Source organism: Alnus glutinosa, chromosome 1, assembly GCF_958979055.1.
Source record: "Alnus glutinosa chromosome 1, dhAlnGlut1.1, whole genome shotgun sequence".
NCBI classification, from domain to species: domain Eukaryota; kingdom Viridiplantae; phylum Streptophyta; class Magnoliopsida; order Fagales; family Betulaceae; genus Alnus; species Alnus glutinosa.
The window spans coordinates 42,979,478-43,005,690 of record NC_084886.1 but is presented as its reverse complement, the minus strand read 5'-3'; the positions used below and the strand labels follow the sequence as shown (position 1 = coordinate 43,005,690).

Here is a 26,213-nt window from a genome sequence, read left to right as displayed (position 1 = left end):
TTCTTTTGATGTAGATAAAAAAATTGCCTCTCCCAAAGTCTAAAACCCAATTAAAATAAAAGGTCAATTCTTTCCAAAGTTTAAGAAAGCCTTAAAAAAGAAAAAGAAAATACTAAGGAGCCTCAAACTCAGGTACACCTCCTCTATAAAAAAAGATAAAGAAAAAAAGAATTTTCTCGACTCCATTATTCTCTTGTTCTAACAAAATTATTGATTTGACTGTTAGAAGCTCCTTCACCGGCTCCATACCAGTGTCACTTTAGTGATTCTCTTATAATTTTACAAATGATTTGTTAATTAATCCGATCACACAAAATATGGTATTATCAAATCTTTAAAAATGGATTAGTATATATATTATATGGTTTTTTTTATGCCACTAATTGAAAATTTGAACTTGTTTCCAGGCCTTTTGACTTCAGAATCATTATATCTACATAAAACATGGTGTTAAAAATGATTTAACCTTTTAAGTATCGAATAAGAAAACAAAATAATATTGTCCATTTATGTCAAATAAAATAAAAATGGCACTAGTTGAGGTATCAATTTTGTAATTATAACCAACCCTTGTAGAAACATTAACTGAAAATGACTTTGAATTATATCTAATGTGAATATTTTAAAATTTTATTCTATGGTTATCTTTTAGCTTCAAGTGATGTTGCGTAGAATAATAATAATAATAATAATAATAATAATAATAATAATAATAATAATAATCATCGCCGTAATAATAATATTTGAATATAAAACAGTAATTGATAGACTAAATTTCCAGAGAATGAAAAGATATTGTACAGACATGTGAAAGGGTTTTAATAGAAATATAATAAAGTATTATATAGAAGAATATAAATTCTGAGTGTATTTATATAATTAGTATTTATTAAAACGGTGGATTTTTAACCATAATCCTCTTCACTAAGAGCAGAGAGAGAGAGGGAGAGAGTATAATTCATGACAAAATCCCAAATTAGTGCCATCACTAATTTTTAACTTGTAATAATGCATTTTAAGACATGATTGAACCTCATTGTTATTTAAATATGAAATTAACCCCAGATGTACCTAAAGAATCTGTTCTTTTAAGGAGGAGACTGTTGAATTGGGTAGGTGGCCTCCACGCCCAATGCATACACCAACGGGGTGGTGGAATCTTAATTTTTAAAAATTAAAGAAATTTTTTTTTAGGAGGTCCAATCCATAAAATAAAATAAAATTTAGAGATATATTTAAATTTTTTGAAACCTTCTAAAAATTTTGGGAGATTAGTGCTCTTTAGGGTGAGTGGTAGCTCTGCCCGTGCATATGAATGTGGAGGTATTACTATGAGAAATGTTATTCTTAATACCATGATCACGCTATGTTAATGTGGCACGAGATTAGTAATCATTAGATCAACCGTTGTTAAAATAATAAATAAATATAATAAGAGCTATTTGCTCACGTCACATGAGCATATTGTGATTGTGGTATGAAGTATAACATAACTCTATTAAATTAAGTCATTGGAATGGACTTAAAAAAAAAAAGATACGTTTGTCGATGTCTTTTAAGAAGTATTTTTTGTCATGTGTTTTTAAAAATGTTATGTTTTGAATTGTTAGTTAATGTTTTGAGTAATACTATATATCACACCAATATTGCACTATGCTGATGTGGTAGTATCAATTAACTATTAAATTTTTATTTTTTTAATTTTTAATTTTTAATTTTTGTTCACAAAGTTTATTCAAAGGTGGATCGGCAGTGTCATGATAGCATATTGAGATATTAGTATGCAAATATTACTTTTTGATACTTATATCGTGTTTTTACTAATTACATCCGCGTGGTTATTATAATTATTATTTGCTATCAGCATATTATGTAACGAGTCTATTTAGTATTTGAGGCCTTCTTTGGGTTTCTAGTGAAACATATTTTAATTGATTTTGAAAATAATTTAGGTCAATTTTTAGTTTTTTTTTTTTGGTTGACATGTCCACACAAGAGGGGAATGAAGAATTCGAACTAGTGACCTCTGCTTCCTGAGGCGTAGTCCCCAGCCGATTGAGTTACCCCTTGTGGATATCAATTTTTAGTATTTTGGGCTTGTTTTAAAATTTTTAAGCCATAATATTTTCAAAATATATTAATTTCACATTACTTTTGCATTTTTGGCCAAGTGTTATACGAGAAAGTAACACAACAAACCAAACAAATGTACACATAGCCTATATATATATATTATTTGACAAGACAGCCTATACTTAATCCAAAACGATGTTATCTTGGTGAATTTATCAAATATAATATATATTATATATAAAGAGTGCGTGGATCCGCACAGCATAAAACTGCTTTTTACATATACAGACAGCGAATGCGAGCGGTTAATATTTGCCCGTGTGTACACACCCCTATATATTAGGTACAGTATATAACATTAGTCTAATGTTTTATTTTGAGAACTGAAATAATAATTTTTTTAAAAAAAATTTAATCAATTATAGCCATATTTATTGGAATGATTTTATAAATTAACCATATGAATCCAAAATTCTCCAAGCTGAGCCGATCACAAGCCACATAAACATTTGGAGAAGACCATCTTGGTTAAGCTATGGACGGTACGCCAGCCTCGTCAGCCTTTTACTCTATGCGTGTATTTTATATTCGCAGATCCTCCTGTGATGTTGAGAGATAGAGATAGCCGATCGAGAAAATAATCCTCACTCATCATCAGAGATAGAGAGAAAATTTATATCGGTAATTCTTGGAGAAAAAAACAGAAAGAGAAAAACTGCCATTTCTATGACACCATATATGACAGGGTTGGGTGGTTTTATCAAATCCACTGATTCCCATGCACAAGCGTCTTTAAAATCACTCGCAACTACCCCTCACAGCCCACAATCACTTTCCGTCTGTCTCTCTCTGTGTGCGTGTGTCTGTCTTCCCTGCAACTTCATGCGATTTTTCAGTACTGATGATGAAAAACTGATCAGTTAGTGGCTAAAAAAGCATTGCAAAAAGACAACCCACTAAAGGAGAGAGAGAGAGGGGCAGTGATAACTCTTGAGTGTTTTTTGTTTTCATGCTGGGTTTTTGAGGCCTAGTTTATAATCTGTGAACTTTTGGTCCTTGTCCCTTTTCGGTGGTAGAAACTGAAACCAGTTTTGCTGAAATAGCGGTAAGAGACGCACAAAATACATAAGGCTGAAAAAAGCAGGAGGAAAAGCAAGCCATAAGAAGGAACAAAAATACAAAACCTTCTTTGTTAATGCTGTCTGGTGCATGCACGTCTGGTCCTTCTGATCACGACTGGTGAGGGTCTCTTTGCATGTCGGTTGTGAGCCCTGAGTGATTCTTCCAGAGTAAAAATAGAGAGGAAGAAGAAAGAGCGAGAAAGTCGGGGAAAAAAAGTGACCTTTTCTCATTTTCTTTATTGGGTTTCTCAGAAATAAAGGTCACAGAAATGGAGGTGACAGAGGTTTAGCTGGGTCTGGTTCCATGGGGCCTCTTTCGGGTTTTCTGGTTTCTGGGTTTCCTCAGAATGGTGGAGGATCTGACTGTACTACCACCCTTTTCTCGAATAGTCTCTAATTTAAAGAAAAATCACAACTTTGTTCAGGTGAGTCCCAACATCTCTCTCTCTCTCTCTCTCTGTGTCTCTCTCTCGATTTAAAGAGGACAGTTTTAATTTTGGATTATTATTATTATTATTATTTTTATTTGCAGTGGGAGTATAAGATTTTGAGCTATGCTGAGGAAGAGATCAAGAGGAACAACCAGCAATCAAGCTCTAATGGCAGACTTTAGCCCTCTCCCATCCCCCACAGACAAATACAGAAAACCCACTTCATCCCTCTTCATTTCTACAAGGTTGTTCACTAATTTCACTCAAAAATCATTCTCTGAAACAGATTCTGTGATGAGCCCAACTTCCATACTCGATAGCAAGCCATTCTCTGGTCTCAGAAACCCCTTTTGGTCCGAAACAAACACGCCCAGAAACCCGGAACCTGAAATCAAACGCCATTGGGACAATTTGGACTCCAAAGGCATTGGCCTAGCCATTGTGGATGCTCTCAATGAAGAGAAAACTGATTCAAAACCATCCAATCCTGAAAGCCGAATGGTTCTATTTGGTTCCAATCTTAAGATTCAGATTCCTCCTCCGCCAAGTTCTGTTCTTTCTCCGGCTGAATCGCCCAAATCTCCGGCCAATTTCGGCACCAAGACGAGGAGTTCTCAACTGGGTTCTTTTTCTTCCGGCCTCTCTCAGTCACCAGCGAAGAAATCCGCATTTGGGTCTGCCAATTCGGGCATGGAGACTCCGAATTCTTCCCGGGTTTTCATGGGTTGTCTCTCTGCAATTGAAATGGAGCTCTCAGAGGACTACACTTGTGTGATATCTCATGGTCCTAATCCCAGAACCACTCATATTTTTGAGGACTGCATTGTTGAGAGCAGCTGTGGTCGTGCTGGGTTCTCTGATTCCAGAAAAGAAAATGGGTTTTTCATTGCCGACCGGTCGTCCAGCTTTCCCTCTGCAAGTTTTCTCAGCATCTGCTATTCTTGCAAGAAGAATCTTGGTCAGGGAAAGGACATTTACATGTACAGGTTGGTCCAGTTTCCTTTTTTTTGGCAGAAAATCAGCTGATTAGATACTTTCGAAATTATCCATGTGAATTTGTGAAAGTTTTGGGACCTTTTGTTCTGTTAGCAGGGTGGTTTCTTATTCTAGAAATAAGAAAGAAAGGAAATTATGCTTAAATCAGGTTGTATTATAGCAAACATCTACTCATATGATCCATATACTATTGGACTGGCCTGGACTTGGATATGGTTAATCGTTTTCTGTAGCTTTGTTTATATTGAGTTGTGTCTTATATAGCTGATGTATATATATATACTTCAAATCGTTTTCTTGGTCTTTGGTTATCAGACCAAGCGAAAGTTTGGAGCTTCAAATCTAATCGATCTGTTTTCTTGCAGAGGTGAGAAAGCTTTCTGCAGCAGCGAATGCCGCCAACAGCAGATGCTTTTGGAGGAAGGAATGGATAAATTGGAACCTGATGATGACTATGGGGCTTGTTCCTGATACGTCTCTGAATCTCCATTAATCTTGCTTTTCTCCAAAGAACCACATAAAAGAAAATGCCAACTTCATAAATCATAGGGGTAATCTTTGTATATCATCGGTTGTCCAATTCAAAGACAAGGATGGTACTTGAATTTCCTGGAAAATTGAACCTTTGTTGGTGTTTTCTCACTTATTTTCTCCTCTTGTTAGCTTTTTACTGTTAATACTCTTCCTGTAAGGAGGACTGAAAGGCTTTAGATTTTGTAGAGTTGATTTTGTTGAATAGGTAATATTATGTTGTTGGCCTGTTGGGTTTGTCCACAGATTTTTGTCTTTTCATACTTTGTGATGATGATGATATATGACTAAAGCTCACATTACTTTTGTTCTTCTTAAAATAATCATCTAATAATTAAGCACAAAGGACCAATGAACTCTACTGTATTAATTAAGATTCTTTTCTTGAAGCAGCCTCACTAAATTTTTATAGTTAAAATGGATAAAAATTATTTTTTTCTATTTTAGTCATCAATTTTTTTAAAGCTTCCGAACAGACTGATCATTTTAATTATCTACTATCATTATTCTATTTAAATAATAATTTTTTTTTTTCAGATTTCTTTATTATTTTTTTATAATCTTTTTTTGAATGTTTATATTTTCTAATGGTCATACTTTTAATTATTTTTTCTTCTTTCTTCTTCTTCTATTTTTTTATTTTTAAAAAAAATTTGGTTCAATAATGTATCACATTTCATGTGATCTATTATTTTAGAAAATGTATTATCATCCTCATTTTAGAAAATGTGTCATCATCTTATGGGATGATGACACATCATTGAGGAACCACTTTTAGAGATAAAAATTTGGAAAATAGAGCATTTCCTATTATAATTTCAAAACATTTATATTTGAATGCTAAGAAAACATAGGAAAAAATAACTCAACTAACTAAAACAACTCGAGACTTCAAAAACTGTAAGATTAAAAAATTTATTCAAGTTTTCTCATCAAACCATTACTTAACAATCAAATATTACAAGGGAGACGAGTCAGATGACCGAAGAGAATAGGCAATATGAAAAAGAAAAAGAAAAAGAAAAAAAAAACTTAAAAAAATGAAGACAGAAAACGAATTTAATGATATTTTAATTATTTGATAAGTGATCAAAACTTTTTGGTTGAAGTAATGAAGCTGCTCGAACGTATTTTTATATGTTTTCACCAAACTGTCTCACCTAAATATCTTATAGGAATACTCTAAATGACCTCATTCTACATCTCTAGACTCCAATAATCAATGCCCCTTTTTTCATGCCTTGGATCAAATTATTATAAATCTAGTGAGTTCCACTACTTTATACGACAGAGAGTTGATAATGACTACTTCAAGGGAATAGGTCGGTGACTGTTTGAGGGAATAATCCTGTGTATATTGAAGTATCTTTCTATCTCCAAAACTATATAGTACAACTGCAAATGATGCTATCTGGATCTCTAGCCATGTGGATGGTATATATGAGAAAGATTTTATAAAGCTCCCCTGCTTTAATAAGTAGGTGAGGCTGCTCGAAATATGCTCGAACATGTAAATTTTATAAAAAACCCTCTCATGCTTATTGTCCAAAAACTCTTACTTTTTTTAATTGTAAAGTTCCAGGTTTTAGTGCCTTTCAGTGTAGCCTTGCGATTTTTTAGGCTTTCTTGTCCACTTTGAAATGCCTAACCAAATGGCAAGAAAAAATGGTTCTATAGTGTTGTCATACCATGAGCATATTTGTAGATGCAGTCAGTGGCATCTGTCATTTTTTGTACTTGTTAATTTGTGATAGGCTAGATAAAAACTCTTGACCGGCTTGGTCAAGAAAACGTACCTAGGAGCCTAAGATTTGAGTCGTGACGGGAAATCTCGGACTGTAAGTTTCAATCAAATTACGAAGGCCAATAGAGAGGAGTAAGACGGAGACAGAGAGTAAACGATAGGACTCAACTAGAGGAAAAAACCTAATAGCTCAATCAACGACGTGTAATTCGACTAAGAGCATTCTCATTGGATCATCTAAACTTGAATCTATTTTACATCACCAAAATCTATTTTTTGCTAGTTTAGATAATTACCTTTAAAACTATACTCCATCCAATTATTTATAATTCTATCTATTTTATTAAAATAATCATTTTTAATATATATATTTTTTTATTTTTGTTAAAACCTCATACCCACTCATTTCCATAAACCCGAAATCACCTCTCACAACCATTTCATCAAACAAACGACCTGCACTTTCAAGTTTTCAACCACTTTCTACCCAGTCGACCTTCACCAGCTCAAGCTTCAAAATCCGAATACATCAAAAACAGAGAGAATGCATAATTATCACATAGACACCATAATTCACCACATCATATCTTTTTCTTCTTCTTCTTCTTCTGCTTTTTTAAGCACTGTTTATAATGGCTTCGAGTTCCACGATCCTGAAGTCCTTCACCTCAACCATAATTCACCGCACCATAATCAACCCACCCGATCAAAATCAATATCAACCCACCGAAAAATCAAAATCAACCCATCGGAAATCAAAATCAAACTCAAACTCAAACCCACCGGAAATCAAAATCAAAATCAATCCACCAGATATCAAAATCAAAATTAAACCCACCGGAAATCAAAATCCAAATCAAACCCACCGGAAATCAAAATCCAAATCAAACCCACCGAAAATCAAAATCAAAATCAACCCACCGGAAAATAAAAATAAAAATCAACCCACGGTGAGTCTTCTCCGTCGGCGGCTCATGGTTTCCACCGAAATAACAGAAACTTCCCATGGTTTCCACCGACCCGCCGCTGGGGCTCCGCCGGTTCCTCTAGACGATTCATTGGAAAAGGAAGGCGGCGATGTGATCTCAGGGTCTCGATCCAGTACCGCTGCAAATATATTTGAAGAAGAAAAAGAAATGAAACGGGGAGGAGAAAACGCAACGAAGAAAGAAGATTCAAGAGGGAAAAGAAAAACTAATAAAATATTAATACATCTGTGAACAGTATGACGCCACACCAATCCAGATGAAATCTAAACTAGCGTTAACATGCATAATCCAATGGAGGGCTTTTTTGAGGTTTGCTTACCTATTTTAGATTTACAGTAGATTTTACATAACCCACTGTGAATGCTCTAAGTCCATATCCCGACAATGAACTTTGCCTAAGGGAATGTCGTGTCACCGTTCAAAGTACAACTATAAACTCGTACACATAGATTCCATAGGAGAAAACCTTAGCACTCCTTTTGAGCAATATACATTTTCCTTTTGCTAACTTGAGCATCATGAGGTTTTTTTTTCCCCCCGACAAGTCTCCGACTGTCGGCAAAAAAACTTAGGTATCAACTGCATAATCAATCTGGTATCGTATAGATCCATCTGTAAGACGACATGCTATAATTATGATGATGAACGGTTTGGTCTCATATGTATACAAAAAAAATTTGGTCCATCAAAACTAAAAAAAAAATGCCCCCTTTGTTGAAAAAGAAGAGGGTGGAGAATTTGCGGTATAGACAGTGACAAGAGGGGCCCAGGCATGCCAGCCCTTGGCAAGTGGGCAAAAAGAGACAAGACACAATCAAACGTAGTTTGATCAATTGGCCCATGAAACTCCATTTCAGTCCAACGGTAGGTGTGGAGGTGATGTCCCTCTTCATCATACTTTTTCTAAAACCCGTCGGCCATCTGCTTCAAACCCGCTTTAAAAAGTCGGAAAAAAAAACCCACTTAATAATAATAATAAAAATGAATAAATAAAAAGAAACACAGAGGAGTTTGTTACTTTATTTACGTACTTTAGGCTACTTGTGTTTCCAACGAGGGCACTCCATAATGGACCAGATTCTTTCTAATTGGAAGTAATTGGAAAGGAGTCAGTCCTTTATAATATAAGGGTATAATTGTTCAAATAAAAAGTTACTTTCAACCAGAGAGAATCCTCATGCTCTATACAGAGTTTCACTTGTGTGGAGTAAAGGGCATTCCTAATAGCTTTTATATGGTCATTTTATTCCTTATATATAGGAAAATGTAAAAAAAAATTTAAATAAATTTACTCACACCATATACTCTATTGGTTCCTTAAGTATTGAGCGTTTGGTAAGATCGCAATTTGACATTTAAAATAGCAGTTTAGCCATTAAAAACACACTCATTGCCTTCGATTTGAAAAGTATAATGTTTCTACGATTTCAAACAACATTTTTTTTTTAAATCACACTTTTTGATAGATTTTTTTTTTTGTTTTTTGTTTTTAAATCACACTTTTGGCTTGTAAAATCGTATGGCCAAACATACTTTAAACAGAAGAGTTGGCATGGTCAAAAGATAAATGCTAAAAATTACACTTTTATTTCACTTTGTTGATGTGACACTGCCAATCAATCTTATTAAACACAAGTTTCAAGGGTTAATTAACGGTATCACATTAGTAAAATAAGATAAAAATTAGTTTTCTAGCATTCCATTGGATAGAAAAGGAGAAAATAAAGAAAAAGAAGACGGGTACTAAAAAACTAAAAGAAAGAGTAATTAGAATGTGACTTTATATTTTGTCATTTATATCTAAAAGACTTTTCTAAGCTTGATATTAAAATATTACACTACTAAGAAAAAAAGGGGAGTTTTTGGAGAAAAAAATTGGTGACTGAAAACTAATTAGATTATTGGTTAGTTAATGAACAGTAGAGATATACATCAGCCACTTTTAATTATCTTACGTGGATTAAAATATGAAAGGGAAAAGCCTTTTAGCCCATTAGCAGTCCCACATCGAAAGTATACGAGTGAAGATGCGAAGGTACGATTGTATATAATGGAAGTGAGAGCTGCCGTGCAACATACTTACCTGGGCGGGGTCGATGGTCGATCAAGTCGGACCATGGCCTAGACTAGTGACTTCCATTGCACATAGGATGGGTGCTAGCCTAAGGTCTCCCCAATGTGGGAGATCCTACGTCATAATTTGTGGTAGAGGGGGCCTGCGTTCGCGCGGCCCCTGCCCAATTCTAGTCTGAAGTTCTTATCGCTGGGTTTCGTTGAAGTGAGGCAAGGGTTGAAAGTGTTAAATGTTGATAATTGGAAAATTTATAAAAGAGTGTATAATTGATAAGTTACCTATTAATTATTCATTTTATCAATTATGGATTTGTCAAGTCAAGGTGGGTCAAGATTTTCTTAATTTTAAGCTACATGAAATGATGTTTCACATTTTTATGTGTTTTATCATTTTGAAAAAGGAATGTGTTGTTCTTATATTACATTATCTTATATTAATCTTATACTAAAGGTCCGTTTGAGTTTGCGATTTTAAAAAGTACGATTTAAAATAACGATTTAAAATGTACGATTCGAAAAAAATGATTTTTAAAAACGCAGTTTAGTCTTTAAAATCGCGAATTTACCTTTAAAATTCTGTGTTTTAAAAAAAACACAATCTTATCTGCGATTTGAAAAAGTAAATTTTCTGCGTTTTCAAATCGCAATTTTTAAAAACGCAGTTCCCAAACGATTTATGTTCTGTGATTTGGTTTAAAAACGCAGTTCCCAAACGATCTATGTTCTGCGATTTGGTTTAAAATCGCACTTATTGTCTACGAAATAGCAATCCCAAACGCACCCTAAGACATATTGGCTGCGAAACTCATGTATATGGGACCCACATATAGAATCTACATGCATATGTTCCACACCCTATGTGTTTTAGTGTAGGATTGATATAGGGTAAGGTGACGTAGAAAAATTATTTCCTTTTGAAAAATGTGTTTCAATTTCATGAGATTATAACACATCATTTTAGAAGAAAATTCTGAAAAATTTTGCATTTCTCGAAAAATAATATTACTCGGTATTAAATAGGGGCAGGCTATGCTTGGGCTCTCTATTTCTCATGATCCGAAACAAAGATTGCCTTGGGTCTACGTCCATGTCCAGAGAGGAAGCCATTTTAGTTGGCCCAAAGGTTTTGAGCCATTGAAGCTTTTAGCAATTTTGCAATCTCCAACGGATACGTGTCCATGCACCAGCCACTCTAATACGGAAAAAGGTACTTCTTTATAGTTTTAGAACCCACCCGAACATGTCAGTGATGTCACCCACCTAGCAGGCTTTTAGCACTCAAAGGCACTACTTTAATGGTTCGATAGGGGTATTATAGTAATCTCGAGTGCTGTTGTAAATGGCATCGGCGTCGACTTTTTTCTCGGTCTCAAGCTTACCCTCGCAAAACCCGATTTTGTCCTTCATCTCTTTCTCTCCTTCGCTCTCTCAGATTGCACGGAGACCCATCGCTCTCGTTTCCGGGGCACACAGGACTCGACGGAGACCACGTCGGAAGCTTCCGGAGAAGGGCATGTCCTTCGCCGTTCCTATTCCGGTGCCGGAGCCGTCTCACCGGCTGGAAAAGGAAGACGATCCCCTTTTAGATTCCAGAATCGGTAAGTTTTCCTTGTATTATGTATATGAGATAGTCATGAAGGTTGTCTGGTTCCTATGAAAAATTGTGAACCAATGAAGCTCAAATGGTAGTTTCTTTATAGCAAGGTGAGGATGCGGTCGTGGGTTGAAGTCCCCATCTGCTGCGTGTGTAACTTATCAATTAAAAAAAAAAAAAAAAAAGAAGGAAAATTTGGAATTTGGAATTGTGTCAGGTGTTTAAGTGTACTTTTATTTTTCTGGTGATTTCTAGGCATCCAAAAACTGGGAGGTTAATGTTTAAATTTGATGATGATGCAATGGAAGCTGTTTGGTGGCTTACTGGCTTTGATAATTTGGTTTAGGCAATGGTGATGATGGATATAAGTACTGCTCTAGATTTTGATTTGATGGAAATGTTGGATTAATGGAACTCATCCACTCCTCTTCAAATTACTCAGAAAAAGATTCTTCTCAAATTGCTTAGAAAAAGAAAAATAGAATGCAAATGTTGTTAGGGTGACAGTTTTAGTTTAAGAAAGGAAAATTTTCCCAAAAGTCGTTGAGGTTTGGCCTTGGGACAGATACGGGCCTAAATTTTTAAGTTTGTCATAATTAAAGATATTGATTTTGACCACGTGACAAATAGATCATTCCGTTAAATTTTCCATCTAATTCTTAATGGCAGAATTGTCTGGCTGGAGAAAGCTTTTGATTATATGGAATGATATTTTCTTTTAAGAATCTTGACCCTGCTTGGTTTCTACCCTAAATGGATTCATTGGATCCAACAATGCCTTTCCACTGCCACCTTCTCCATTCTTTTGGATGGCTCTCCATATGGCAAATTCTTCCCTTACTGTGGCCTCAGACATGGAGACCCCTTATATCCTTTTCTTTTTATTATGGGATCCAAAATTCACTCTAGACTAATTTTGAAGGAAGAAAATCGTGGGTCAATTCATTGCATCAAAATCTCTAGGCAAAGCCCTCCTATTTCTCATTTGCTCTTTGCAGATGATCTGATGATCTTTTCAGGAGCAAAAAATTCTGAAGCCTTGTCCATCTTATCTTGCTTAGAAAAATATTCCAATTGGTCCGGCTAAAAGGTCAATTTCACTAAATCAGCTTTGTTTATCAGCAAGAATTGCAATAGCTTCACCTCCACCGCCACAGCCATCTAATCCATTTTAAATCCTCACCAAATCCCCTCCAAGGCCAAATACCTTGGAATCCCACTCTTCATCCACAAGAACAAAAAGCTTGCCTTTGAAGATCTCAAATCCGAACTTCTGAATAGATTCTTGGGTTGGAAGGCAAAACTCCTTTCTCAAGCAGGGAGAACTACTCTCATGAAAACAGTTGCCAATGCAATTCCCACCTACACCATGTCCCTCTTCCTTCTCCCAAAAACTATGTCAAGATATTGAGTCAAGTTTGAGAAAACTTTGGTAGGGCTTCCCCCAAGTCAAAAGACACAATCTCACTCTCCTTGCTTGGAGCAGCATTTGCACCCCTAAATCCTTTGGAGGGCTTGGAATTAAAACAATGGAATTTCAAAATAAAGCCTTGCTGGCTAAATTGGGCTGGAAGTTGTGAACTAGTCAAAACTTCTGGTGGATTCAAGTTTTAAGGGCTAAATATTTGAGGAACGGGCATTTTTTGAATCCCCTATCAATCTTGGATCATCTTGGTTGTGGAAGGGTGTTCTCAAGAATAGACAAGTGGTAGAGAAGGGTGGTTGCTGGGCAATATTTTAGGAGACATAACATAAATATTCGGTCCTCATCTTGGGCACCATATTTGGCTGGCTTTAAACCAAACCCCAAAACCAATCTTTTGAATCCCCCAAATCTCCACATTTCTGACCTTATAAATCCTGTAGACCGAACATGGAATATCCCTCTTATCCACAACATGTTTGACACCTATTCAGCTCAACAAATTCTCAATATCGACCTTCCCCTTTCTCATACTCCTGATCGTTGGATTTGGGCTCCTCCCATTGCACAGTTCTTTGAGAAATCTTCCCATGAAATGCTTATTCAATCCCACCAAACTAGAACTCTTTCTTTGGATCCAGCTGACTGGAACTGTCTTTGGAGCTTGAAGCTTCAACATAGACTTAAACATTTGCTTTGGAAGATAGTTTGGAACTCCCTGCCGGTAAGGGATAAGTTAGGCAAATTTTCTCATTCTTTTGATCAAGAATTATGGTTCTGTCCAATCTGTCAAGGTCCTCCAGAATCATTGCACCATATCTTTCTCGAATGCTCTTTTGCCAGAATCATCTGGAGAAATTTAAAATTGCCTTGCGATACTACTGCATTCCAAGATCAATCCATGGCATCCTTAATAAAAGACATTTTTAAGACCTCATGGTCAACTTGCCATATCAAAAAGGGACTCTTTTGAGTTCCAAATCACAGCAGCAATCACAATGGAACAAATTTGGTTTGCCAGGAACCAGCTGATCCACAAGTGTCATCTAGAATATTCTAGCAACTCTGAAGCAAATATCACTCATGGTCAGAGCTCATGTTTTGGTTTGGTAGAATTCTTCCCAAGGCCTTGAGATATGGCATCCTCCACCCTTAGGCTCTGTAAACATGAACTTCGATGTCGCTATTAGACCCTTGTTTGCTGTTGTGACTGCCGTTCTCGGTGACTCCAATGGAGCCATTGTCTTAGCCATCACCAGCTGGCTACCTTCAATGGATGCCAACATGGAGGAAGCTCATGCAACCTTGTTAGCTGTAAATCTTGCAATCTCGGAGTGCTGTGACTCTTTGTTCTTGGAAGGGGACTCTTTAATCACCATCTTGGCCATCAATAAACCCTATAGTCCAAGGCGAAGAGGATCTTATGTCTTGTTCCCGTAAACCGTACAGTCCTTAGCCTCTGTTTCTCTTATTGTTTATATGTGTGCTTGATGCAGGTGCAGGAAAAGGGGATATGCTAGTGACAAATATGGATGAAGAGACGTCCTCTTCTACTCAAACTGCTCTGCGCAAGAACAAATATAGAATGAGTCGTGTAAAATGCTTTGGGGTGGATTTGTCCCCTGATAATGTTGCAGTTGCTATGGTATATTTTGTACAAGGTGTTTTAGGCCTTGCGAGGCTTGCAGTCAGTTTTTACTTAAAGGACGATTTGCATCTAGATCCTGCAGAGGTATGTCATCTTAATTTGTTCTATTGGTTGTCATAGGAAACTTAGATTATTAGATATACTTATACCCTGTACCTTCAATCGTGTGATTGTAAAGAGTAAATTGTGAACCCTTTCCATTGGTGTGTTATCTTGATTGGTGTTCTTATAGTACTTTCTGCTTATGCAGCATGTTATTTAAAAGTTTGGAATTATTCATCTTTTTGATAAGTGAATTAATTAGATTTCTTTTAATATCTCTAGGACTAACAAATTATTTGTGGTTGACTAGACAGCTGTCATATCTGGTTTTTCTGCATTACCATGGCTTATCAAGCCTCTGTATGGGTTTATTAGGTGCAATTCTATTATCTCTCCCCAATTTTCCTTCCCATTAATTAGGAAGTATATATATATAAATAAATTTCATTTAAAGAATTGTTTGGTCACTGCAGCGATTCCGTCCCACTTTTTGGTTACCGAAGAAGGTCATATCTGATTTTATCAGGACTTCTTGGTGCATTCTCATGGAGTTTGATGGCCACTTTTGTCGACAGCAAGTATGATGCTGCTTTCTGCATACTTCTAGGATCACTTTCTGTAGCTTTCTCTGATGTTGTAAGTATATCTTCTAAATTACTGTGTCAGACATGTTAGTTGTTGTGTATGGGTTGATTGTTATGGAAGCTATATCTTCTTATGTGCTGCAATTCAAATGGCGGAAGCCGAGGCATTCTTGTAACACTCCTGTCCCACAATGAGAAGTTGAAGAGTAGCCCACATAGAGTGGGTGGTTTATAAAGATAGTCATGAATGCTAAGTCTCGCATTGCTTAGTTATTAGATGAAACTGGGTTTTATAAGGAATTTTAGGAGAGCTCCAAATTGACTAGTCATTTTGGAGCGATAGCGCAGATGTGGCTAGTGCTTTTCTATAGGTCATTACAAATGGTATCAAACCCACCTAGTAACGCTAGACCATGTAGTACTGGAGCATTGCATGACGTGGCCCTGACGAGGACGTGAGGGGTTTAAGAGGGGAGTTTGTAACACCCCTATCCCACATTGGGAAAGTGAGGAGTAGTCTACATAAAGTGTGTGGTTTATAAAGATAGTCATGAGTGTTAAGTCCCATATTGTTTAGTTACTAGGTGAAATTGAGTTTTATAAGGGATTCTAGGAAAGCACCACATTGACTAGTTATTTTGGGGTGATAGCGTAGATGTGGCTAGTACTCTTCTCTGGGTCATTACAATTCCATATTGTATAGTTTATGGCCCATGTTGCCAAAGATCAATAGTCTATGGCCCATGTTGCCAAAGATCTTATCATTTGCTGAATAGGTCAGAGGAAAACAATTATCCAAGGACATTACTTGTAAATGATGGCTAGGCTTGATACCTAAATACTGGATTGGACATAGCCATCTAGTTGGCTGTCCTTTATGAGGTCCATCCGTCTTGGAGGGTTTGACAGCCTATATCTAAGGTAGGGAGGGCAATTTGGATTGTTTGTTTTTGAAATTGCACCTTTGGTGTTTCATACTCTTAATTTCTGTGGCACAACTTCATAAATTATGTCCAAAAACTGAAGTATGTTTTAGGTTGTAGATTCAATGGTTGTCGAAAGGGCTCGTGGTGAATCACAAAGCATGTCTGGGTCTCTCCAGTCTTTGTGTTGGGGATCCTCGGCTTTTGGTGGAATTGTGAGCTCCTACTTTAGTGGCTCCCTGGTGGAAACTTATGGTGTAAGGTACCTAATATAGTTTTTGTATGGATGTACTGTCCAATCACTGATGATCATTCAAAGCAGTCACTTTGGTTACAATTTTAATGTCTCAGGTTTGTTTTTGGTGTCACGGCTTTGCTACCACTGATTACTTCTGCGGTTGCTGTTCTTGTAAAAGAGCAGCCTGTGCTTCCAGCAAGAGGGCATAATCTTCCTATGGCCAGTCTTAGCTTTCTTGAAAGCTCAAAACAGAACATTATTCAGTTGTGGGACGCTGTCAGGCAGCCCAGTGTACTTCTTCCAACAATATTTCTATTCCTGTGGCAGGCAACACCACAGTCAGACTCTGCCATGTTTTACTTCACGTATGTTCAGCCTGTTAATTTGTTTCGTGGCTACTTTTAACTTTTTAAATTAATTTTTAGCATCTACCTCAAATCTGCAACAAGATTTTATTAATTTATTTTTAAAATTTGTCACAGCACAAATAAACTTGGTTTCACACCAGAATTCTTGGGGCGTGTCAAGCTTGTTACGTCAGTGGCGTCACTGGTTGGTGTTGGACTGTATAATGGATTTCTAAAGAATGTTCAGTTGCAGAAGATTTTTCTTGTAACAACGGTTTTTGGTTCAGCTCTTGGGATGACTCAGGTTTGTAATATGTCTCACTTTTAAGGCTATTTATAACAGCGTTTGGGATGAGTGTGCTTTATGGACAATTTTTTATTTTTGTTTTTCTATTGCTGGTTTTTGTTCAGATTTTCCTTGTAACGGGATTGAATCGGAAGTTTGGTATAAGTGATGAGTGGTTTGCGATTGGGGATTCTTTGATTTTAACAGTTCTTGGTCAGGTGATTCATTTTTACTTTACCTTTTTACTTCTCTGCATAATTTGGTTAAAACTGTTGTTTCTTTGACTCTTGCTATAACTCTGTTGTAGTTAATGTGATGATTTATGTCACTTCCTGTTCTATGCATGCCACTTTCCTTAATTTGGAAGGCAGAAGTTTCCAGAGCATAATGGTTGGAGAATTGCCTGGAACTCTCTCCAGTGACTGCTTGCTAGGAAGGTCTTTTGGTTCTGTTGAAGAAACATTCAATGCATTTTTAGGTTGTTTGGTTTAAACCTTTTTCGAGATAGTTTCATGCCTTTCTGGAAAGATTAATAACTAAATGAATGGAACCCCAGAGGGAAACTAGAAGAGGTTGTTTCCATCCGGTGGAGATACATGGTCCTTCAGTAATTTGACTCTTAAGGCATGATATCTGTTAGCAAGTAAGATAGTTAACTATAAAAACCACGGCAGATTGTGACGCTTAATGCCCAAAACACATTGCTTATGTTTGTTCGGATGACTCTTTAGGTTGTTTGGTTTAAACCTTTTTCGAGATAGTTTCATGCCTTTCTGGAAAGATTAATAACTAAATGAATGGAACCCCAGAGGGAAACTAGAAGAGGTTGTTTCCATCCGGTGGAGATACATGGTCCTTCAGTAATTTGACTCTTAAGGCATGATATCTGTTAGCAAGTAAGATAGTTAACTATAAAAACCACGGCAGATTGTGACGCTTAATGCCCAAAACACATTGCTTATGTTTGTTCGGATGACTCTTTAGGTTGTTTGGTTTAAACCTTTTTCGAGATAGTTTCATGCCTTTCTGGAAAGATTAATAACTAAATGAATGGAACCCCAGAGGGAAACTAGAAGAGGTTGTTTCCATCCGGTGGAGATACATGGTCCTTCAGTAATTTGACTCTTAAGGCATGATATCTGTTAGCAAGTAAGATAGTTAACTATAAAAACCACGGCAGATTGTGACGCTTAATGCCCAAAACACATTGCTTATGTTTGTTCGGATGAATCTAATAGTAACCACTTCCTGCTCAACTATTTTATTGCTTGTTTTGCAGAGAATTTTTTGCTGCTACTGATTCTAGTATGAAATTAATTGCTAATTTTCTTGCAGGCTTCTTTCATGCCTGTTCTTGTGCTGGCAGCGAGATTATGTCCAGAGGGAATGGAAGCCACACTTTTTGCAACACTCATGTCCATATCAAATGGAGGAAGCGTTGTTGGGGGGCTAATAGGTGCTGGTCTGACCCAGGTTTTTGGTGTTACTAAAGACAGATTTGACAACTTAACCTATTTGATAATCCTTTGCAATTTGAGCTCATTATTGCCTCTGCCGCTCCTTGGCCTCCTTCCACGGGATAATCCTGATGCCAGCAAGGAGATTGAAGATATTGAGATGAAGTCTAATTAATTAAGTTTTAATTGTTTGGTGGAATCTCCACCCATCGTAGGTTAGATGCATCATCCTGTGATGATCTTCTTTGAGCCCTTGACAGAACTGAAAACTTTTTGCGCCACTGTTGCTCACAAGACAGATAGAGAGTTTGTAAATATTACGCGATGCTTTTCATGCTATTTTCTGTATGAAATGAAATTTCAAGGTTGATTGCTGTTGTAGTGACCTCAAGGAGGGATTTCACTTGCAGTAAATTCATCCTATTGCTGAATGGTTATTTTTTTTATTTTTTTTGAGTTGGGGTTTCCAGAATCATGACAATGAGGTGGAATGGGACATCAAAAGTGGGATCAGATTCACTATTTGATTATAAAATTATGTGAATTTAGGTCGTTTCTTACATCAAAGGATTTGGAAAATGGTACATACTAAAAAGGTGGCATGTTACCGAGGGGTAGTCATTTTTTTATTTTTTTTTGAAGAAATGCGTATTCTTTGGTAAACCAAAAGACGACTTTTGGCTTAAAGCTTTTATATGACATAAAGTGTAAGAAACTGATAAAAATATATTAAATTTTCATTAGTAATATGACATCTTTTTAGTAGTTAGTATTTCTTATGTTGTTCGATGCAAGAAATGACTTAAATTCATATAATTTGAAAGAAATTGTAAGAGATCTTTGGCATCCGCAATTTCCTTCTATTTTAGTCGTGAGAGATCACACTCCTAACTGAGTTGATCGATCATACCCTCAACCTTGGGACCATATAGGCAAGGCCCACTGCGAGAGATGTTAACACAAACTTCTAAGTATTGGGATCTTCAAGAGGAGAGTCCACATGAAATTCAACCGTTCAAATTAATTTTGAACTGTTTGGCCACCTACTCGAATAGCAAATTGCCCTTGCTAATAAACCACGCAGTCTCATACCCTATCCTGCTGTCAGCAATCCAAGGGATGTATTTGATAAAATTAATATAAATATAAATATCTTTTTAATAAGATTTAATTATTGTCCTCATGTTCACGACATGAGACAAATTTTTTTTTTTTTTGGTAATAAGGGCAGAGAGCTAACCAAAAGATTATCCTCGTTAATTAACCTACAGATAAACTCTGAGCACTTAAACTGTCCCTCAATCAAAAGATTTAAATCTTGACCAAACAACGTGGAAAGAACACTCATTAAGATAAGGCGACTCATGGAAACTAGTAAAGGATACTTCATAGCTGATTGTGCCGTCCACATAGGTGGGCTCAGATACATCCCAACTTGTGTCACGTCATCTGTTCCAATCCAATTTTTCAATTTCCAAGAATCAGACAAAGATGATGAGGATCCCCACTTCAACCCCACCAACGGTTGTGTTAGGTTTCCCTGCATCGATCATATGATATGATATTTCATGATTTAGGTTTCCCCCTCACCCTGACTATTCATGCTCCAATCATACACTTTCTGTTTTGGAAAAAGTTTGGTATATTAGACTAAATTAGGACGAACAATTTTTTATATGACCCGATAGCCCAACACGCGAATACGAAGTGCCACCCGTAGGTTAGAGCGATCAGATTAAGATATATTGTCTATTGTCTCATGTTGCATGGAACACATTAGTTTTGTCCAATATCAAGCAGAGTTTGATGGGTGATCTGTGTTTTTTTATTGTATTTGGTTTAATTTATGTCGGATTTTATCTGTAGGGTATTCAAGAGCGACATCCTAAAAGCCTTCATATGAATCATATGGGAAGGCAGTTGGGGGCTGAAATATGTTGTCGAGTCAGGAGTCTCAAATGATTGAAGCTGAATTAATTTAAAAAGGTCAAAAAAATATCTCAGTATATATAATAATTGAAAATATACCCCACCTAAAACAAAATCCAACAAATAATTCATAGAAACCAATGAGTTCATCATATATATATATATATATATTGCTTTCAATTTATAAATTCAGTTGTGAGAGATGGGACTGCTGCTGATATGGGGGGAGTAATAAATTCATGGGGTCTGCTGCCGCCTGCCAAGCTTCTTATTTGCCATATTTTCTGGTAAAACCCTTGGCTTGGCTCCTTCTAGCCTTGTATCAATTATTTTGATTAGAAAATAGAAAGATGATGATGATGATGATGATGAAGCACAGAAATAGATAGAAATGATGATCGATTAGATTACCATCTGACAGAGAACTGTAGACACTCTCATGTTGTACTCGTAAGAAAATCTTGATCGAGGCTAAAAAGATGAGCAGCAAGTGTCAAATGATTGAGGGGGAGATGAGATTGGTTGAGTGGGGAGGGAGAGGAATCCATGGTTGGAGTAAGTGCAAGAAAGTGCATGTGGGATGCCATGTGAAGAGCATTAATTTTTTGAACAAACTCCACTATACGTTTAAGACATGTGAGAAATCATTGACCCTCTGAACAATGGATACATAGCTAAAAGCCAGGTAGGAATAATTATGCAGAAAAAGTTAAAAGCAAATTGTTATTGTACGCTGTTATAATAACAATATATATATATATATATATAGTGCTATTCCAATGCACCATTACAAAAAACATATAATAGTCCACCAGACAAAATATTGAAACAACTGAATTTGGTTCTCTTTTGTTTTCACCTTTTCAAATTACTGGCTTACCATGGGAAGAAGCTATTGGTATGAGCTAAGCCAACTCAAGGAGCCAGACATGAAACTGAGCAAGTAAATAAAATACGATAAGGTCTAGCACTAGCAGTACGTTTTAAACATATCAATTTCAATGCAAAATGAGTGTAGCTAGCTATTCAAGGATCATGATCTCATGCAATACCCCTACTTTATGGCAATAATTAATGCAATAGAGCATGGCACGTGAGAGCACGGATGGGTTTCGACTCCGGCTCCACCTGCTCGGGCCGCCCGCACCAACCTGAGCAGACGGGGTCCGCTCATACTTTTACATGGGACTGCATCAGTGGCGGATCTATATGGGGGCTAGGGGGGCCTGGCCCCCAACCCCCAAAATTTTTTCCAAAAAAAAAAATAATAATATAAAATTTTGCTCTTAATTTTGTTTTTTTTTAGTTTTACCCCCCCAATTTTTTTTTTCTTTCAATTTGGCCCTCCCGTATTTCCTAGGCTGGGTCCGCCACTGGACTGCGTTATTGCAGAGTTCCAGTTACTGAAAAGGAAGAATGAGGCATACTATAAAAGGAAACCCATATCCACTATATATCCAGGATAAATGCACTAATGCAGCAGGACCGTTCACACAAGCCAATTAAGCCCCATAGGATAGATATTATATTAGTCTTTGAAGCAGCTTGTGACCCCTCACTCCTCACTCCTCAGTCCTCAGACAGCAATAGGAAACATCACTGTGGCCACTGGAATTGCCGGACATCTACCGGGCAAGCACTCCCACGACAGTGACTGGACTTTCCGTGACTGAAAGTCTGAAACTAAGACGTGGTTACGATGGACTTGAAGCTGAGGAACCCCACATGCCTGGGCCCTGGCCATGGCTTGTCTCTGTGGAGTGTGGATAACACAAGCTTAATAATTAGCCCATATATTCTAGTAATCCTCATGGGGAAGACAAACTGTATATAAGTCTTTGGAGTAATTGATGCCTTCAGCTAATACAATATTAAAGGCTTAATATATATATATATATATGGTCCACTGATCATATCAATGTGTCTTTTTCAGTTCAACGAGATCATCATCTTAATCTGGTTAATTGTACGTTTAGCCCAACATAGCTTGAAAACTCGTCTTCAAATTCAATCAGTGTGCTTGTTAATGCGATTGGTACCTTTTTAATTTCTTTTTGTTGCCATAATGGTATTGTCAAAGTGCTAATCATCATTTGTAAGTATGGTCAAAATGTTATGCATCAAATTGAGAAGATTTTGGTCAAGAAAGTAAGTTACGTCTAATCAACCAATAATCGAGTTATGCTAATCAATCCCTCTTATTATCACCGCTTCTTGTTATTGGGCACTCGATGTAAGAGGGCAGTAGCCCGAATAAGGGTTTACCTGTTTGAGCAAGTTGTTCAGGCATGGGACGTCATGTTTGGGCAGAATCCTTCTCATAAGCTCCCGACAATTTTTATTGCTTCCTCCTCTTTGAACAGAAAATTTAACTCCATCTAGATGTGTGGATGAGAGACCAGGATTTTCTCCAGTTGAGAGGAACTGGAGAGGAGCCGGTCCTTTATACATGCCCCTATGTATAAAGGACCGGCTCTTCTCCAATTGAAAATCAACTGGGGAGGATCCTGATGCGTGGAATGAGGTCCCTGCAAATGGAATCAGACAAAAAAATGCCTTGAATTACTGCTAGATTTAAGGGAAAAAGAAAAGGGAAAAGGTGGTGGTAATTTTATGGTTAGTTAACCTTGATTTGCTATAATTCAGTCGTAAGAGTAACAGATGCAACAAACAATTGGGCCACACCTTTTTTTTGTCCAAATATCACTCCAAATGGAGCTTTGCAACCACCCCATGTACAGAATCTAACCCATTTTGCATAACATACTACACATTATCTATGAAAAGGCTAAACTTTGCTACCATGATCATGAGAGGATGTCTCTTTACTAATTCATTAGAGACATATTTGATGGTCATATTTGAGCTACAAATAAAATATGATACAGTCTTTAGTCCATCAAGAAGGAATGAGTATCATGGATTATTAGGCTGTCTGAATTTTTGAAAAGGAATTGGGATTCTTCTTATGAAATTCGAGCACCATAAGAGACGAGTTGCAAGACTCATTTATATGAGTAGCTAGTGAGCTAGCCCCACTACCCCTTCTACATGATTGAATTTTGGTGAGATGGGAGTTTGTGCACGCTGCGTTCGTTTGTTTTTGTTTTTGTTTTGATTTTTTTTTTTTTCAATTTTGGCTACAATTAGTAGGTGGCCTATCTATTGGGTGGAAGTCTAATCTAAATGATCTAGCAAATAAAAAAATATATATATATATATATATTAAACTGGTCCCTTAATTTAATTTTTTATTAAATCGATTCATGTGGGGAAAAACTTAGCTTAAAACTTATTGTAATAACCTCTTACATCAAATCATTCAACCTGTCCATTTTCATAAAAAAATATGTCCACTTTTTTAATGGAGCTCTTATAAAATTACAATTATAATTCCAAATAAAATAGTACCCAAAAAAAAAATAATAATAATAAAAAAGTGATGGTGACACCCCTAAGACCAACGATTGAATAAAAAACACTAGTTATAGTTGCGTTGCCACCTAAAATGATTAGTTAATTTATAATTTTCTTAGAATCATTTATAAAGCCTAATTTCACATAGTAAGTAAGAAATGTGAGACTTAACACCCATAAACATCTCTTATAAACCACTAACTCTCTATGTGAACTACTTATCTTCCCAATATAAAACCGATGTGTTACAAATGAAGGGCCGCTAACTTTTGTGAAGGCCACCACCAATTTTTTTTTTTGTAATTTTTTATTTAAAGGTAAAATTGTAATTTTGTAAAGACTTGAGCAGAAGAATCAATTCAATACAAAATGTTACCAGAAAAAACTTTAAAATAAAGAATTGATTTGATACAAATCTAGGCCCTCCTGTGTGGCTCTCAACGGACAGATGCTACTATGGCCACGCTCAGATAGAATAATTACAGTTAGTCTTCCCCGCCCCCGCCCCCGCCCCCGCCCCCGCCCCCGCCTGCCTTATTGCTTAAAAAAAAAAATAGAATTCAATAAATAGACGTGTAATTGGTATTCTACCTGACAGTTTTAATAGCTTAATTGGTTATACAAAATTAAGCAACGAAATGCCGAAAGTGAAATTTTAGCCCAATTTTAGTAACGTTTGTTTTTGTTTATATCTCAAGATAAATATATTAACAAATAATCTAAAACACAAAATAGTACTCCTCAAAACTCAAAAATAATTTTTTTTTTAATAAATTTTTCTATTCTCCTTGTTGTAGGAATATTTTAACAAAACATGTACTTAATTTTGTAAGGTTAAGAGCAGTTAGAATATAAATTAAATGATTAAATTCATCAATTCCTATTAGCTTAAACTTTTGGGATAAATAATGATTTAGCACGGTATCAGATCAAATGTCTTGGGTTAAAATCTTGTCTCCGTCATTCTCTTTCCATTTCAATTACGTTTTCTATGTGGTGAGCCTTACTTACTAGAGTAATTCTATATGTTATATAAATGTCCATCAAATAATGAGGTGGCTTTTAAAATCACCATTGAGCATGTGATTTATCAAATGGTGAATTTGATCAGATGGTGATTTTAAAAGCCACCTCATTGTTTGATGTACACTTGATGGACATTTATATGAGATGTAGAATTACTCCATAGAGTTTAAGCTTACACATAAGCGGAAGTGTTAAAATATAAATTAAATGATTAAATTCATCTCTTACTACCAACTTAAGTTTTTAAAATACGTGGTGATTTAACATGAGCTAACTTACTATTTAAAAAAATACTCTTTAGAAAATATTTTCTCAAATGTAAACCCAATAAGAAAACACTTCTCAAAACTGTTTTGCAAATCTGTACTATTACCCCAAAAAGACTAAGTTAATTTAAAGTTTCTTTAAAACCCCATCTAAAGCAAAATTTCATATAATAATTAAGCAATGCGAGACTTAACACTTATGAGTATCTTTATAAGCTACTCATCTCTTCCCAATATAGGACCGAGGTGCTAAAAAAAAACTCTCTAAAATGCATTTACAAACATGTCCTTTCTCCTTAGCATAAGCTTAATTAGCCCTTATTTGGAGGGTCGAATACGAATTTTCACAAGTTTATCCTCACCATAACTCGGCTTCCTTTTCTTCTAATAATTGGGGAGTGATTGTTACGTGCACAATATGATTGTGCACTCCCACGAGACATATTGGGGTGGGGGCGCGGTGTGTAAAACGCCATTGGAATTGTCAACTCATGCTAATGAGATGGGGCCAATAGTAATTGGCCGCGTGTCCCAATTCGTGAAGTTTTGCCAAATTGAGGGAACATTATCGAAAGATCTACTGTGCTGGTATAAGGACTTTGTAGCACGAGGAAAAGCAGGACAAAACCAACCACAGGATCAAAAATTTGGAAAAATATATAGAATCCCATTTTTTAATAATTGTTAATTTGCTTCCCTTTCAATGACGCTAGGATACCCTCAGTATCACGTCATTTAAAAAAATAAAGGCAAAATAATACTTATTTCCTTTAAATTTATACCTAATTAAGTTATAATGTCTCTCAAATTTTAAAAATTTACAATTAACCTCTCAAACTATTTAATCCTTTCAATTAACCCCTTTATTAGAGCTTTTTTTTTTTTTTTTTTTTTTTTTTTTTTTTTTTTTTCAATTAAACTCGATAGAAAATAGGTAACACACGACCAGAGACCCACGGCCAAACCATAGGACACAGCTAGAGAAGTTATTTAATTTAAAGACAAAATTGCATTTTCACACATCTTATCGAGGATAATGGTTACACATCTTATCGGGGATAATGGGCACTTTATG

General features: G+C 36.1%; 2 protein-coding genes and 1 non-coding gene across 3 annotated transcripts; all 3 read left to right on the top strand.

The window, feature by feature from the left end:
- The first annotated feature begins 2,772 nt into the window (after positions 1–2,772).
- On the top strand, positions 2,773–5,397 carry LOC133882655 (FCS-Like Zinc finger 8). The gene is made up of 3 exons (XM_062321863.1): positions 2,773–3,619; positions 3,727–4,611; positions 4,987–5,397. The coding sequence occupies exons 2-3, from the start codon at positions 3,749–3,751 to the stop codon at positions 5,090–5,092; spliced, it is 969 nt and encodes a 322-aa protein (XP_062177847.1). The 5' UTR covers positions 2,773–3,619; positions 3,727–3,748; the 3' UTR covers positions 5,093–5,397.
- A 4,563-nt stretch (positions 5,398–9,960) lies between these two features.
- On the top strand, positions 9,961–10,121 carry LOC133858958 (U1 spliceosomal RNA). The gene has a single exon (XR_009898631.1). It is a non-coding gene; the product is annotated as a U1 spliceosomal RNA (small nuclear RNA).
- A 1,080-nt stretch (positions 10,122–11,201) lies between these two features.
- On the top strand, positions 11,202–18,870 carry LOC133882644 (folate-biopterin transporter 1, chloroplastic). Its single transcript, XM_062321854.1, has 9 exons — positions 11,202–11,556; positions 14,472–14,707; positions 14,976–15,040; positions 15,139–15,301; positions 16,286–16,434; positions 16,524–16,775; positions 16,893–17,061; positions 17,169–17,261; positions 18,379–18,870. The coding sequence occupies exons 1-9, from the start codon at positions 11,298–11,300 to the stop codon at positions 18,673–18,675; spliced, it is 1,683 nt and encodes a 560-aa protein (XP_062177838.1). The 5' UTR covers positions 11,202–11,297; the 3' UTR covers positions 18,676–18,870.
- Positions 18,871–26,213: the final 7,343 nt, after the last annotated feature.

What these genes read in the sequence shown, in the direction of transcription:
- LOC133882655 (XM_062321863.1), top strand. Translation starts at nt 3,749, where the DNA reads ATGCTGAGGAAGAGATCAAGAGGAACAACCAGCAATCAAGCTCTAATG. An exon ending in AAGGACATTTACATGTACAG is followed by an intron (nt 4,612 to 4,986) that starts GTTGGTCCAGTT and finishes GTTTTCTTGCAG; the next exon opens with AGGTGAGAAAGCTTTCTGCA.
- LOC133882644 (XM_062321854.1), top strand. Translation starts at nt 11,298, where the DNA reads ATGGCATCGGCGTCGACTTTTTTCTCGGTCTCAAGCTTACCCTCGCAA. An exon ending in CCTTTTAGATTCCAGAATCG is followed by an intron (nt 11,557 to 14,471) that starts GTAAGTTTTCCT and finishes TGCTTGATGCAG; the next exon opens with GTGCAGGAAAAGGGGATATG. An exon ending in TCTGCCATGTTTTACTTCAC is followed by an intron (nt 16,776 to 16,892) that starts GTATGTTCAGCC and finishes AATTTGTCACAG; the next exon opens with CACAAATAAACTTGGTTTCA.